At 31.6% G+C, this 17,567-nt stretch overlaps 1 protein-coding gene across 1 annotated transcript in view; it reads left to right on the top strand.

Annotated features, from left to right (window-relative positions):
• LOC134708115 (uncharacterized) overlaps nt 1–14,641 on the top strand; it is a 35,006-nt gene extending 20,365 nt beyond the window's left edge. The window contains exons 7-11 of the mRNA XM_063568418.1: nt 419–522; nt 1,106–1,225; nt 5,940–6,080; nt 8,588–8,699; nt 13,517–14,641. Of these exons, the coding sequence (XP_063424488.1) occupies nt 419–522; nt 1,106–1,225; nt 5,940–6,080; nt 8,588–8,699; nt 13,517–14,009 (970 nt within the window). The 3' untranslated portion in view covers nt 14,010–14,641. The remainder of the gene's footprint in view (nt 1–418; nt 523–1,105; nt 1,226–5,939; nt 6,081–8,587; nt 8,700–13,516) is intronic.
• The last annotated feature ends 2,926 nt before the right edge of the window (nt 14,642–17,567 follow it).

The following is a 17,567-nucleotide window of genomic DNA, read 5'->3' as shown; positions in this document are numbered from 1 at the left end:
TATCAACTAAGTAAAATTTGTTTAATGTCAAATGTGTTAAATTTTTGTCATATTCCTATTGTACATATATGCCATATATAAGAGGATGTTAACCCGCCAGCGTATTTTAGTTATTCAATTGTATCATGTTATATGCAAAATGATAGATTTTTTAATTTGCATGGAATAGCAAGTATTTGATCTTATTTTAGGTTAAAGTATGATGTACAATCATTGTCTGTTCAGTTATATATTTACCATAATCAAAGTAGAATGTATATACAATCCATCTACATCATCATGATCATAGCAGATACTTTCTTGATAACATTTTTGTTAGAAGAACTTGTATAAGCTTTATGTGGGAGTATTTATAATTCAATTAAAAAAGTTGATATAATCACTTAACATTAAGTTTTAATTTCTATTATTTTTTCAGGTTTATACAGTCCGCTATTAAGATGAAAGTAGATGGGAATACAAGAGTACACAGAAGGCTCATTGAATTCCTCGTTCAGAAAGCTTTAGCAGAAGTATTTAGAGGTATGCATGTTACAACATAGTTAAATTTTATCAGTTGATAACGTCTTTATCATTGATATCATATATGTGTCAAATGTACTTTGCTTTCCTCTTAATTTAATACAACAACGTCTGCTGACGCTACAGAAAAAGAATATAGTTTACAGACCATTTGGTCAAGCTTATTTTACATATTGTCTCAAAATCTTTAGGGAAGCGGCAGATTCAACATTCGAATTTCGAGTAATATGAAGTTCCTCCCCATTCGACAATTACATATAATTATACAAAACGTTCAACAAGCCATATCTAATTTGACAATTTATCTTTCTCAATTTAAAATGTATCACAAAACATCCTATTCAGTGGTAAAGTCTCTCTGTTCTTTATATAGATAATCACAGTTATACAGTTGTTATACTGAGCAGCAACCTTTAAGAGACATTAACAAAAATAGAAAATGTTCGCAAAATGTTATATTTTAAACTATATCGGCAATAATCGTTCTTTTCTGGGCTTTGTATGGAATTTTTCACTATAATTGAGGACTTTGTTCCATAATAATACAATATTGTTTTTAAATTTTTTTCTATTTGTCGATTAGAAAATTACGATGCAGCAGAAGACGCCTTAAATGAAGCACTGGACCTAGCTCAGAAAGAGGCTCCGTACCATTCAGCAATAGCTATCATTTTTAATACATTTGGACTCATTATGGACAGATGTAAGTTAACAAATACTAATACAAGAGCCAATTCTGTTAGAATCGCAGTAATGAATTAAATCCGGTGGTTTATCATCTCGCCTTTAACATGGACACGGAAAAGTTTTGCAATTTTAGAAATTTACCATTCCCTGCGGTAAGATAAAAAGGTGAAACCTTCAAGGTCACTATAAGAGCTTACCTATTACAAAATCAACATCGGTCTGTTATCAATTGTTTCAAAATTACGACAAATTTTCGTATAGTTTGTATATAAATATTCCTTTCGACCGTTTGGATTCTAGCTTCAGTGATTATAGCCTTAAATAGACTAAACTTGCATCTCGGGAACAACGAGATAAGCATTGAACAAAAATTTGAGAGACATGCACGAACTAAAAAGGAACACGAGAGAGGGTGTAGTAATGCTGTACTAGTATATGGTTTGTAGACAGGACAGTGTAAACATGCACATGTATCAGAGAGGGACTAACAATAACAGAAGGACAGTCAAATTTATAGATCGAAAATAAAACTGACAACGCCATTGCTAAAAAAGAAAAAAAACTAGACTGACAGACAGACAAATAATAGTACTCAAGACATAACATAGAAAACTACAGACTAAGTACCACGAACCCTACCAAAATCTGGGATGATCTCAGGGGTTCTGGAAGGGTAAGCAGAACCTGTTCCAGATGTGGCTCCCGCCGTGTTGCTCATGATATTACAAACACGGTAAATAGTCAGATTCGGTCGGTAAAGTATAAGTTGTTAATTTTATTGTCATACGACGGAGAAGAGTGTTTGTTGTTGCTGGGAAACGGCAAGTTTACAATTAGAAAACTGCAATCATTCCGCTTGTCATTTTATTTTAGTTTGGAATCGTACATCTGTGTCACAATCGAGAAAAATATCACGACGATTTGAAGCAGACACACTAATTTTGGTAGTATCCCTAGTCTTAAGTTTTCGGGATACATATGAATATGATGATTGAAAATAGAACATTCTTCATATAATTATCTAAAATTATTTTGTTCTTTTCGACTTTGATAAGGTTTATTAAAAATTTTGTTTCAAACGAGTACCAAAACAAGATTACCAGTAGGGGTGCCGAAGTAGTAAATTGGAATACCGACTTATAAGAATAGCCAAACTCAACATATGTGTTGTTGATAAACAAAATAGAATAGTATCATCAATGTAATTGCGTTTAGAATCAGTGTGATTCTTTAGAATTTGAAGTTTCTTGTGAATTAACTCATCATATATACCAGGATTCAAATTTTATATTTACGCCAGACTCATCAGTGACGCTCGAATCTAAAATTGTTTAAAAGTCCAAATGAAGTACGGAGTTGAAGAGCACTGGGGACCAAAAATTCCTAAAAGTTTTGCCAAAAACAGCTTAAGTAAAAAGAGCGTATATACGTTGTCCAAACTGTTCTGCTGCGGGACTGTTAGTTCCAGATGTTTTCTTCAGATTGGTAGCCAGTACTTCGGTACTCGCATAAAATATATATAAAACATGTATATTGTAAGATATGTCTCCCACTTGTCAAACTTTCATTCTTTTCCCAGCTTTGGCTATGCTTCTGTCTTTTGTTATATGTAATCTTTTCGACATTCAATAAGTTTACGATTTGAGTTTACGGTTTTGTTGGTCTAGAGCAATACCCAAGAAAGAAATTTTGTTATAAAATTGATAGCGTTAATACTATTCTATATTCTGAAGGCCATCTTAAAAGCATCGGGAAGTGTCATTTACTTTATTTTGCCTGTACATTTTGTACTCTTAAAACAAACAGAGGTAAATATTTAAATATATGAAAAAAGTAAAACCACAAAAGTACCGAACTCCGAGGAAAATTCAAAAAAGAAAATCCAAAATCAAAAGGCAAAATTAAAAGTCCAAACACATCAATCGAATGGATAACAACTGTCATATTCCTGACTTGGTACAGGCATTTTCTAATGTAGAAATATGAAACTGAATGGTAAACTTCATTAAAGACTTATAATTTGATTGGAACCTTTGATAACTATTGACCCACAAGTGCTGCTTTTCGTCTTTATCTGACACAGTAGAGGTTTCCAGATTTGCTACGTATCAGGTACGGTTGGTACGTAACTCAACCGTTGGTGCTGTTTCGGAGATATCGTTTAACGCATGAAAGTATCTTTTTTATTACTATGAAATTTAAAGAATTGATTTACGTATCATCAAAAAACTAGCTTAACGATTTATTTGATAACGATTTTAACGTTTCTAGAACACTTTGTATATGATTCTTTATGGAATAACGTTGTTATGCATAAGTGGATGAATCAAACAGACCTTAAACGAACTGAGTTGAAATTGACACGACCTTTAGATTCTAAATATAGATTTGTGTTTCTGTTTGTTATAGGTATTTTGTTTTGGTTCGGGTTTTTTTTTATAGAAAAAAATGTTTTCGTATATACAAATGGATTATAATTAAAATAATAACTATAAACTACTTTCTAAAACACATGATACTGGTGTTGGTTATATTTGTTTACGTGTCAAAATTGCGTAGTTTTCGTGTTTTAATTAGTTGTTGCATGATTTTTCATATTATTTTTATTACTAAAATTATTTATTTCGATCATTACACAATATTTTTGCTTGAGAGGATGCAGGAGCTGAGATTTCATATTGAGTGAGAAAAGGGAATTCTTCGAGATTTTTTTTCTCGAAACGATTCTGTATCGTAAAATGAAAAAATATTGAAAAATCAGTATTTATTATTCGGTTGCCAATAAAAAAAAAACACATTTCTTGAATCATCTTATTTCATTAACTAGAATAACTGTCATATAATTATATTTATGGGGTGCATGAGGCAGGGGGAGGAGGTCCGCTCCCTTTTCTAAAAAAAAATTAATTAAAGAACCTTAGTGAGCACGCTCACAATCCACGTCCCCACATTTTCATTGGAGAAATTAAATAAGTGTAAGAAAAAAAAATTGTATAAGAAAAATTAATTTCCTGCCAATATGCACATCTAAATAGAATGTCCTTATTATCTACAAAATTTCATGAAATTCTGTTGTGTGGTTTCAGAGGAGTTGAGATGACAAACTGTTGCAGAAGTACATTGAAGCAAATAAGTTCAAAGGGGCGTAACTCCTATAAAAAAAATTGAATCGCAATTTCCCGTCGATATGCACAACTACATAGTATGTCCTTATTATCTGAAAAGGGTTCGTAAAATTCTGTTGTGTGGTTTGAGAGGAGTTGCGATGACAAACTGTTGCAGTAGTACATAAAATAATAAAGTTCAAAGGGGCATAACTCCCAGAAAAAAAAATTGAATCGCAATTTCCCGTCAATCTGCACAACTACATAGTATGCCCTTATTATCTGAAAAGGTTTCGTGAAATTCTGTTGTGTGGTTTGAGAGGAGTTGCGATGACAAACTGTTGCAGTAGTTCATTAAAGTAAATAACTTCAAAGGGGCGTAACTCCCAGAAAAAAAATTGAATCGCAATTTCCCGTCGATATGCACAACTACATAGTATTATCACATATTAACATATTATCTGAAAAGGGTTCGTGAAATTCTGTTGTGTGGTTTGAGAGGAGTTGCGATGACAAGAAACAGGACTGACGGACAGACGTGTCAAAAACATTATACCCTCCGCAACTCGTTGCGTGGGGTATAATAATATAGGGAAGCATGACTGGAGAGGGCCCCCTTTAGGCAGTCAGTGGTCCCCAACTTATGAAAAATTCTGGATCCGCCACTGTTATCATGACTATTAAAAATACAATTGCACTGACACTTGTGTTCTTTGAATATTTTATGTGTGTATGATTTATCTTTTTTTATATATTGTACTCGAACTTTTAACTTTTGGTAAAATTTCTCATACGTCTGAATGATTTTTGCAACTTGCAGAAAAATATAATAACGGTGTTAAAGATAATGAATTTGAAGAAATAAACTAACCATCAATTTGTAATTATATGAAAATTGGAAGAAATCCTCCTGATAGTTTTATAGATAGAAACTTAGTTAATAGACGTCGTGATTATTTTTATTCACTGTACAGTAAGTAGCTTGCATTTTTTTTTTATCATTAAGTAAGTAGCTTGCATTCACATGCAAAAATTTATCAGTCTCTTCAAATGCAATCCAGGTTTTGTATTTACTTTTAGATTTTACATTTTGAATGGGGTCAATTTTGAAAGTTAAAATAGCTCTTATTCTATTATCTTTTCTTAAAACCTACCCCAAAAATATGCAAACTTTTCAATTTTATACTGTTACCATAATATCACAGTCAAACATAAGATAAATTATGAACGTGATATATGTATAGCTTGTTTTTGTCTCTGGAATTTCAGGGGAAGTAAATCTTAATTACAAACCGTTCGTAGCAACGGTTTGTTGAAAGCATAATCGAGTACACACAATATCGTTTGCTATGAATAGGAAACATATCTATATAAAAATTATACCAAGCTGTAGCTAAAAATCAACCAAATTCTTTTTATAATGATTTATAAAAAAAAATACATTGACATTAAGGACATAAATGAATGAATTTCAAAAGATCAATGACGGCTCCCAGTTCGTACTACGGTTGGTACGGTAGCAAATCTGGAAACCTCTAGTAGCACCCAAATAAAAAATGTTGGATTGCCAAATAAATTGCCAGGATAAGAAAACAATAGTACAACAAAAGAGTGATTGTTTTTTAGCTGGGCGAGATGAAGACAAGGCTCTACAGTGGTACAAATCATCTCTCGAGGAGAGACGGAAGTTTGCTGATTTTTCACCAGAAATACTGGTCGCACCACTTAACAACATAGCTAATCAGAGTGTCAAAAGAGGGAATAATGGTAAGTATTTATAATTAACATTACCATTAAAGCGGAAGGTTTGGTATGCCACAAAACAAGGTTCAACCCACCACCATTTTTTTTTCTTAAAATGCCCTGTTCCAAGTCAGGAAATGTCCATTGTTATATTATAGTTCGTTTCTATGTGTGTTACATTTTAATGCTGTGTTTCTGTTATGTCGTAGTTCTCTTATATTTGATACGTTTCCCTCAGTTTTAGTTTGTAACCCGGATTTCTTTTTACTGTATCGATTTATGAATTTCGAACAGAGGTACACTACTGTTGCCTTTATTTAATGTAAAAAAGAAAAACAAAAATACTGATCAAGTAGATGAATTCAAAAAAAGGAAAGTCAACAAAACTGGCAAAATAAAAAAATATTAAAAAAAGGAACGAGTAGAAAATAATATGAAACTTAGAATGCTTTGCTATAGAACCAACTCTAACCATTTCTAATTTTCATCTCACAAATTGTTACCACAAATCAAAACTTAAGATATACATTTCTTGGGAAACTTTTTTAGAAATATAGACACAATTAAAATCTCTCACAGAAAACAGCCACAATTCTGTTGATAATTCAATGCAAGGTGTAAAAAGTTGAGTATTAAAATAAAAAAGCAAACTTAAGATTTTGTTGGTCATTTTGGGCAATTGACACTACATTTAAAGTATCACAAAATGGATTCGTACAACCATCTATTGTATAACGGTCACCCAAATTTAATGGCATTGGCGAAACGTTCAATGCATTCCCACTTTGTACGGTAGAATTAATAGTATCATTATAAGCAGAAACATTAATGCTTCAACTAGACAGTTTTCGTTTTAAAAAATGCGATTTATTCCTTCCTTAAACAAAATAGTTATTAGTTGGCCATGTTATTTAATTAAACAACTTAAGACACATTTTTTTATCTGTCTTTTTGTTTAAAATGGGTGAGACGTCGTGTAGCGAGGAGAGTAGTTGAGTGCTTTTCATACTATTGCAAAAGGAACGAGACTTATATTGTATGTACTCTAACGTGTCTTTCGAATTCTAAGTTAAGTACAATAATTTCATTCTAAAAAATCCAAAGCATATTATACATCACTGTCAGATTCTCATATATAATGTGCAATGATACTATAATGCAGCTTAGTACAATTTTTTACACAGCTTATTGTTTTTTGTAATACAAGATGCTCATCATGAAATAATCCTGGTACCTTTAATAATTATTTACACCACTGGGTCGATGCCACTGCTGGTGGACGTTTCGTTCCCGAGGGTATCGCCAACCCAGTAGTCATCACTTCGGTGTTGACATATCAATTATGTGGTCATTTTGATAAATTTCCTGTTTACAAAACTTTATATTTTTCGAAAAACTACGGATTTTCTCATCCGAGGAATAGATTACTTTAGCCGTATTTGGCACATTTTTTGGGAAATTTGGATCCTCAATGCTCTTCAACTTCGTACTTGTTTGGCTTTATACATATTTTGAAACGAGCGTCACTAATGAGTCTTATGTAGACGAAACGCGCGTCTGGCGTACTTAATTTGATGATTCTAGTACCTTTAAAATTTAAGATTGAGATGAAAATAAAAATAAAAATATACTATGATAGACTGAAATTGTATGTTTTCTAATTTGTATTTAGAAATTTTAAGTACAATAATTTTCTTCTAGACAATCCAAAGCAGATTAAACATTGTGATCATATTTTCTGTCGTGCATGTTATCAGTGTCAGATTATCATATATAATGTGCAATTATACTATAATGCAGCTTATTGAATTTTGTAATACAAGATGTTCATCATGAAATAACAACAATTATAAGGCTGTGATCAATATAAAATACAGCTAACAGGATGTTTAAAAAAAACCAGAATCAACTAAAAAAGAGTCCAAATGAAATATCAATTAATTGAAAACTTAAAACTTTTACCGAATAAATTAATACTTTTAGCCCCTTCAATATAACTGCTAATTTGACCTCTTGGAAAATCCTTAGAATATGTCGGTGAGAATTAAAAGGAATCATACATGCATTCAGTTTTTGTTTCGTGTAAACTAACAATATTTGCATGTAAAACTTGTAGCAGAAAAATGCAGATAAAAGTTTAACTTTTCCATTTTTGTCTCGGTTTTTTTTCTCGTAACACTGTAAAGATATTAGTCGCACTCCTTAGTTTCATTCTATATTCTAATGAAAACAAAAACTGAAAAAAGTAGTGATTTGAAAGGGTTTCAATATATATGTATTATTCAAGAAGATATTGTATTTTTTCAGTAGGAGTTTGACACTTGAGTTTACATTCATGACCAGTTTTTACTTTAAAATTAAATCTTTAGATAGTGTAGGGTAAACTTAAACACTTCATTATTTTAAGTTGTGCATTGTTTCAAAAGAAATAGCAATCAACATCTGTTTATGATGAATGGAAATTTCTTCTTTGTCAAATGCATTTTTTTTGGTACAGTTTGTGGTATTTTAAGATAAATTATTGATTTCAGGTTATGCACTTAAACTTACAGAAGAGGCGTTAAACATCAGAAGAAAATGTGGATGGAATGATTATTACACAGGCCTAACCTTACGACAGAAAGCAGAAATATTCCTAGTACAGTACGTTTATTTAACTTGTTCTTTAAAAAAAAAGGAGGAAACAAAATATCAGAGATCAAAATAACCTCATTTACACGCTAAGTTTTTATCTCGAATGTAATACAGTCATTACTAAAAAACATAACTTATCTATAAACATATATTGTTATAAGCTGTGAGCAACGTCCACTCTTAAAGAAAGCATATATTAAAATGGTCATTCGGAAAAGTTAATTACGTTAACGGTAAAACTACTTATTGCACAAGATCGGCGTTCAACAATAAATAATTGTTCAATGATGCACAAACCAAACATTAATTTTTAAAAACCAAATTTGATACAAAAGTCGAGGAGCTGATTAACCTCAAACATATCAAACGAAAAGTCAATCAGAACGAGGATTTAGAGCCTTGCATGAGGACGTTTCCTTGATTTTAAAGTAATTACACAATTTTATAAATTTCAATAAAGTAATATCTGTATTTTAAAAAACTTTCAATTTTTCTTATAAATAAGGAGATTTCAGGCATAGATTACCTCAGTCGTTTTTGGCACAACATTTTGGAATTTTAGGTCCTCAATGCTCTTAAACTTTGTACTTGTGTGGCTTTATAACTTTTTTTTATCTGAGCATCAACGATGAGTTTTATGTAGACGAAACGCACAACACAAGAACCTTTGAATAATTTGGTTTAGTCTAAATCCTCTTTCAATGCAAAACGAGAAATTAAAGTTCTAATCCACCTTATCATAATATTTTCAACAAACTTATCCTTTTACAATGCCAGCATGTTATAAAATACAGATTTTGTTTTAGAGGTTAAGGAAAGTGAGTCGCAAAACGTTGTTTGCTTTGATTCATATAATTAAAAGTAGACAATGTGAAATATATAATCAGGTTCTAAATATTTTCGAGATATAAATCTATATTTGAGAACAAAAATAAAAAAAAACTTCCCCGGATAATTCAAAAGATTACAAAAAATGTCTGCACATTCGGATTAGTTTTAACTTAAATCATCTAGTTTTTGATTAGTTTTTTTTTTGGTAGGCAGTAGGCAGACAAGTCTTCATCCCACTTTCTCATTACCTGTATGTACATACAGAAAATTGTAAAAAAAAACCACGTGTATCTTATCATAAAATTGAGAATGGAAATGGGGAATGTGTCAAAGAGACAACAACCCGACCAAATAAAAAAAAAACAGCAGAAAGTCACCAATAGGTCTTCAATTTAGCGAGAAATTCCAGCACCCGGAGGCGTCATTCAGCTTGCCCCTAAACAAATCTATACTTGTTCAGTGATAATGAACGCCTATTAAACTTGCATGAAGTAATCTTTGAACTAATTTTATCATCGGTATAAAGACATTTTTCGTAAATATAGCTCAACATGCAGACTTCTAATACGTTCAGGTATTTCACATCCAATTTTTATGGAAATGTTCTTTATAAAGCACAAAGGTGTCAGTATTTACATCAAAAGCTTACAAAACCTTTGAATAGACTTATTAAGAAGGGATATAATTACGATACTGTTGTCAAGTCATTAAAGATTGCATATTTTGGCGTTAATATTGAGTCACTGATAAGGTCTTTGCATCGGAACTAAACACATTTATTCTAAAAACAGTTGTTGGCATGACACGGGTTATGTTCTTCTCATATATGTTATGATGGTATGATACTAAACCCCTAACGGGAAGGATAGTGCCTGATGTTCATATGATGAAATCATAATCTTTCAGTCAGTTTAATTGAAGTCTTGAGCTGGCATGTCAGTTAACTGCTAGTAGTCTGTTGTTATTTATGTTTTATTGTCATTTTGTTTATTTTCTTTGGTTACATCTTCTGACATCAGACTCGGACTTCTTTTGAACTGAATTTTAATGTGCGTATTGTTATGAGTTTACTTTTCTACATTGGTTAGAGGTATAGGGGGAGGGTTGAGATCTCACAAACATGTTTAACCCCGCCGCATTTTTGCCCCTGTCCCAAGTCAGGAGCCTCTGGCCTTTGTTAGTCTTGTATTATTTTAATTTTAGTTTCTTGTGTACAATTTGGAAATTAGTATGGCGTTCATTTTTACTGGACTAGTATATATTTGTTTAGGGGCCAGCTGAATGACGCCTCCGGGTGCGGGAATTTCTCGCTACATTGATGACCTGTTGGTGACCTCCTGCTGTTGGTTTTTGTTTGGTCGGGTTGTTGTCTCTTTGACACATTCCCCATTTCCATTCTCAATTTTATTTGATACGATCCATGCGTTTGAAGCACTTTTCGTGATTTATTGTTAAAAGGAACACTCAGACTCAACAATTTAAAGCCAGGGGTTATTAATACGTAGAAAAGCTAGGAGTCTTTTTTGAAGACGAAACACGCGTCTGACGTTAATACATAATGTAATCCTGGTATCTATGATGAGTTTATTTACAAAAAAACATGAAAAGAATCTCTCATTTGCATCTTAGGTTGACTTTGCCAACTTAAACTATGTTGTCGAGCTACAATTAAATATTCTAATACCGGGTAGAAACAAATCGCTGAATTTAGACAGAATGAATTGCGCTGTTTTGTATGTATTGATATATACTAATTTAAATCTGTAGTATACATATATAGTCGTCTAAATACGCGTTGAGTAAAATAGTTAAAAGAATTTACCACTTATATGCACACGACGAGAATCGAGGGAAGATTTGTTTGATAGGCAATTTCAAATTGACTGTTCTATAAAAAATATGTAACGCAAAACGCGTGTTTGATGACGCATTTGCACTATTTAGTTAGGAAATATGAACTGGTGGGTGAAACTTTAATCTGTCATTTTTGTTCTGATGAAATTATCGAGGCAAAATCTATCGAATGACCAATTGTAATTTATCTATTATAAGCCTCTTATTAGCATATAATTTACACGATCTATGCTGCAATTTTTTTTGAAAAAACAGACTCAAGTTAAACGTGTATTCTATAAGGGGATGACCTTGTAATGATCTTGTAAAAATGAATTGAATGTCAAAACATTTAATTATACGAGTTTGTGAATGTAACTTCAGTATATCTTTCGTTTGAAAAAAGGATTTGAATAACTAAAGAAAAATGCTATGCGATCTTTTCATTATTGAATATACTGGTTCGTGGCATTGATAATTATTTTAGAACATGCAAAGTTAGTAAATAGATATAGCCATTATAATTTTTTTTCAATTTCCCATTCCTTGTCATTTGCAATTTATACTTTCCTAAAGAGTTGTTTTATGAAATGTTGTATACATTTTGTTCTTTAAAAACCAGTTATTATCATTTACCTTCCTGGGCATGTGTGATTACATGCTTTCATCACGGATTCTCCTTTTCGAACTTGCACTTTTCCGTGGACGACTGTTTTTCGAGTGACCTCTTAGTTAAGGTGACTGCATACGGGTAAATATAGGCGAATAAGTGAACGACAGGACCATCATTCAACCGCAGTACATGTATAAACATGTTCCTTACCAAGAAAACTTCACGTACACCTATATACACTAGCTGGATAGTAAAACTTAGTTATGAGTCTTATGAAGACGAAACGCGCGTCTGGCGTAATAAATTATAATCCTGGTACTTTTGATACTGTTTACACCACTGGGTCGATGCCACTGCTGGTGGACGTTTCGTCCCCGAGGGTATCACCAGCTCAGTAGTCAACACTCCGGTGTTGACATGAATATCAATAATGTGGTCATTTTTATAAATTTCCTGTTAACAAAACTTTTAATTTTTCGAGGAATTTCTTATTCTTATAGATTACCTTGTCGTGTTTGGCAAAACTTTTTGGAATTTTGGGTCCTCAATGCCCTTCCACTTTGAGTTTGTTTGGCTTTATAAATATTTAAATATGAGCGTCACTGATAAGTCTTATGAAGACGAAACACTCGTCTGGCGTACTAAATTATAATGCTGGTACTTTTGACATTAGCCTTTCAAGCATTTAAAACGTATTACTTTTCTTAATTTGCAGTTGCTTATGACTTAAGATATATATCACATGGAAACCATGTTGTAGGTATTTTTTAATTTGAAGTTGCTTATGACTTTAGATATGTATCACATGGAAACCATGTGGTAGTTTAGTCCAAAAAAGATGTACTTGATTCATCAAATTCATCATGAAAGCTTGATAAGAAATACGTAAATGTAATAGCAGAAATAATCGAAAACACAAGTTTTGTGAAAAAAGATTATTTGACTCAAATCAGATAATGATTCCACAATTAAGTTACTGCCCTTCAATAATAGTCTTTCCTATCATGCATTTTATCTGATAAATCAAATACTGAAAATCGTTGATAAAACATATTCTACCAGACTTACAAACCAACACTCGTTCCATTAAATTTTGATCGATTGATTCTCACACTAACCTCTTCCTGAACATGCATGAAATATTTGTCATTTGCAAAAGTAAATTGTTCTAGGTTAGAACTGTCCTAATCAATTGTGAAATAGAACTGTCCGAATCAATTGTGAAATAGAACTGTCCGAAATTGTTATGGAGAACAACTGTCAGTAGTTGTTCTAGTTAGGAACTGTCAAATACATGTTTAGATTTGAACTATTCAATAGTTATCAAAGGTACCAGGATTATAATTTAGTACGCCAGACGCGCGTTTCGTCTCATCAGTGACGCTCATATCAAAATATTTATAAAGCCAAACAAGTTCAAAGTTGAAGAGCATTGAGGATCCAAAATTCCCAAAAGGTTGTGCCAAATACGGCTAAGGAAATCTATGCCTAAGAACACTGTTCTAAGTTATAAAATATAATATGTATACTGTTACACTTATCATTACAGAGGAAAGCAGACATCAGCCATTCAATTATGTGACGAGGCTTTTGAAATATGTGTGGAATGTACACCGAGACATTTCTTTTTAAATGAGATTATATTTCTTCGATTTCATTGTCATTTACCTTCAAGAGACTTGGAAGCCGCCAAAACCGATTTCAAGAAGATGATGATCGATAGGAAACGTTATAGTCAGAACACAGAACGTGGCGAGCAGACGATGAATATCTTATTTCACGCGCTGTTCTTGCATGATGACGATGAATGGGACAATGCGTATAACGAGTTGCAGGTTGAAGTGCGTCGACTCAGAGACTTGGCATTTGAATGTAGCGATTTCGACAAATATTTGCATTTGTGTAAGAAGATAAATGAAATATCGCATCTTTTTACTAGTAAGAGGGTAGATACAAACGATATACACAAAATTAAATGTCAAGAACTTGTGAGAAAAAACTGTAAAATATGTCCCTTGATAAACGTTGATAGTCTATCATGACCCATGGAGAGGTTTGAATGATACAGCTTAATCAATCATAAAAACTGGCGAGGCTTCTCGTGCAAATTACAGGAAAGCAAGGAAATATAAGACCGAAGGAGGGATATGTAGAATTAGCGACAATTATCATGGTATTACAATATTTGACACCAGAAAATGGAAAAGAGCAGACTTATATAACTATGCACTAAATAGTGTGTTTTGTTTGTTGTTTAAGGTATAAAGAATGATACAATCTGGTTATGTTATGCACACAAATCCCATACTATGCCATTGTTCCACAATAAATCATACTACCGAAAAACTGCTTCATCTGAAAAATACAAATCAATTATACTATAAAAATTCTATGGTAATTCTATGATTACGTTACCATCTTAATTATTTCAAGCAGATGAACCTATTTGTATGAATGTTTATCAAAATATTGTATGGTCAGACTATTGCTTCTGTTAGAAAAATATCAAGTTGAAGCAAATGTGTCCTTCTGCAGTTTTTCAATATGTTTAAAGGTTTATCCTACCATGCCAAATTGAATTTCTAGTATTATTTATATATGAAAGCAAATGCGTTTTTTTTTCTTACGTGAAATCCAATGGCAAAATTATAATTTGCAGTTGTCATTACACATAGGCAGATATATATATATATATTAAATTTATATAAAGATCCATTTTGTTACATCTTGTGATCAATTTTATTTGGCAATCGACAAAGGCAGTCAGCAGGGTTAAAGAATATCCGTTATTCGACCTGTTAGTTAAATGCGTTTTGTTTAAATATAGTTCTTCACTTTTTTTTTGTCTTTTGGAAAATGTTGTATGTGCATTATTTAGACCCTTCTACAACGAAATTTGTTAACATGCACACGTATAAAAATTGCGGTTTTTATCCAATGCAATCATAGGTTTGAACATAGTTTTCAATTTAGACTTGTTTATATTTTTTCGTTTGGGCTTGTATCATATTTTCCCTCCGGTTTTTATGATCCGTTCATTCTATATTGACTTTTAAAATTCAAAAGTCTATCTAAAAATGAGGGTACATTTTATATGGCCTTTCAAATACCGTTTCGATCCCTATCATCACTGAAGAGACCTTTATTGTCGAAATCAGGATCTGGTGTACAAAAAAATATTAACACCTGATGTTTGTGGCATAACATCGTGGCCACAAGTTAATTGTTTTCTGTTTAGTATTAAATTTATATTAAGATCCATTTTGTTACATCTTGTGATCAATTTTATTTGGCAATCGCCAATGGCATTTAGCAGGTTAAAGAACATCCGTTGTTCGACCTGTTAGTCAAATGCGTGTTGTTTAAATATACTTCTTCACTTTTTTTGGTCTTTTGGAAAATGTTGTTTGTGCTGTTTTTAGACCCTTCTACAACGAAATTTGCTTTAAATGCACACTTATAAAAATTGCGGTTTTTATCCAACGCAATCATAGGTTTGAACGTAGTTTACAAATATGAAAATACGGTTTTTTTTGTGTTATTTAAATTTGCTGTTACAAAATATTATAAATTATCATAAATTAAGGAATGTATCTCCCTCATGCAAAGCTCTGATTCCTTTCACGAATTTGACTATACTTTTTGGACCTTTAGGATTATAACTCTCTATCTTTTATATAAGCTTTGGATTTCAAATATTTTGGCCACGAGCATCACTGAAGAGACATGTTTTGTCGAAATGCGCATCTGGTGCAACAAAATTGGTACCGTTGATTTTATTACAATTTAGACTCGTATATATATTGATATATCTACAGAGAGAAATATAAATTCACAGAGCCTGTATGCTAAAAGTGGTTTACAGGAATTATATTAAAGAGATGAGTAGATGATATTTCTAATACATTTAAATATTTCGTGTATTGTGATCACGCGTTCTTGTTTAGTAACTATAAGTTGGTAACACGTCTTGCAATGAGAGCTGATTCACGAAAGCGAAAGGGATAATGCAGCTGCAAATTGATTATAATACTTCGTGTTTATGGTATTTGCAAATAATAGTAAATCATTGATTGCAAGGAAAATGTCGGTTAAAAAATGAAATTTGAGATTACGGAATTCATATAATATTAAAGTCAAACAAAATAACCAACAACCACTGCAGATATATGACAAAATAATAAACTAAAACATGTTCGAAAATGTAGTCATTAGTCAGGTTTTACCTGATCTGTGTTATCAAAGGAAATGGCCTAATATTATACTATTTGAACTGTAGATTTCAGATTTCAAATCATGTCAGGTTTTGAGTTAAGAAAATGCCAACTAAAATTGAGTAGTTTTTTACCAATTGAGTCATAATAGATTCAATTAAGACATCTTGCAATAAACCACCTAGTTGTTTTTGTTTTATTTTACCATGATGTTCAAGTACCCTTGAAATAATTAAGATTTTAATAGAATGAAATTTTATGCGACTGTTATACAAGTGAGAGGTTTAGAAACCTTTCATAAATAAGTAAAGTAAGTAAGTTAATTATTTTTTTTATTATATTGACAAGTGTAAATATGTATAGATTATAAACATAAAATATATGATAAATATTAATACAACCGGCCCAATGGACCTATAAGTCACCTCAAATGAAATTAAGTAATTATAAAACAATATATCACGTTTCTGTAAATAACAAACTATTCATGAAATTATCTTTCCATGACGAAAGTTAATTTTAAAATTAAAATACATAGATATTAGGCTATTTGCAAATTTAGAATTTGCCTGTATCATGGATTTGACTATTTTGCGAGTATGGCTAATATTTAAAAAAAAATAAGTTTTTCATTAGTGTCCATAGATATAAAGGAAGTAGTTAATAATACGAAGTATATGAAATTTTCATTCATTTGTTTGATGTGTTTCAACTTTTGATTAAGCCATTAACCTAGAGTTTTCGTTTAGGATTTTCCTCGGTGTTCGTTATTTTTGTTATTTTACTTTTTACACCATGTTTTAAATTGTAAATCTTTGCCGTTAATAACCAAACTTGTTAAAAGATTTAACAGTTTAAACTCTGCAAATTCAGATTAGTTTTAACTAAAATCATCTAGTTTTTGGAGTATTAATTTGTGTAGGCAGGATGCAAACAAGTCTTCATTACCTTTATGTACATACAAAAAATTGTGAAAAACACATGTATCTTATTATGCATTCGCATTGTATAATAAATTGTTTGTCAAAATTAGATAATACTAGCTAGTGGGTCGTGATCATTACAAAATTAAATGACGGTGACAAATGTGATACTATGTGTAAATTGAAGCAAAAGTTTCGTCTATGTAATCATATTCAGAAACGGATTTCAATACTCATTAATAAATAACAATATTCGATAACCCTGTGATTATTGGTAGTCATTATTCACAAGAAATTCAGAAAACATTTATCAGGTAACACATGTCTTAGTTGTAAGAACACGATTCCACATGTACATTTACCAGAACTATTGATCATTTTAGAGCAGAAATAATCGACATTGAACGATAATAAATAATTCATATTAAACCTGCATGAAATAATTTATGATACGAACCATGCA

The sequence above is a fragment of the Mytilus trossulus genome, chromosome 2 (genome assembly GCF_036588685.1).
Source record: "Mytilus trossulus isolate FHL-02 chromosome 2, PNRI_Mtr1.1.1.hap1, whole genome shotgun sequence".
NCBI classification, from domain to species: Eukaryota; Metazoa; Mollusca; class Bivalvia; order Mytilida; family Mytilidae; genus Mytilus; species Mytilus trossulus.
This window is presented reverse-complemented; position numbering and strand designations above follow the sequence as displayed.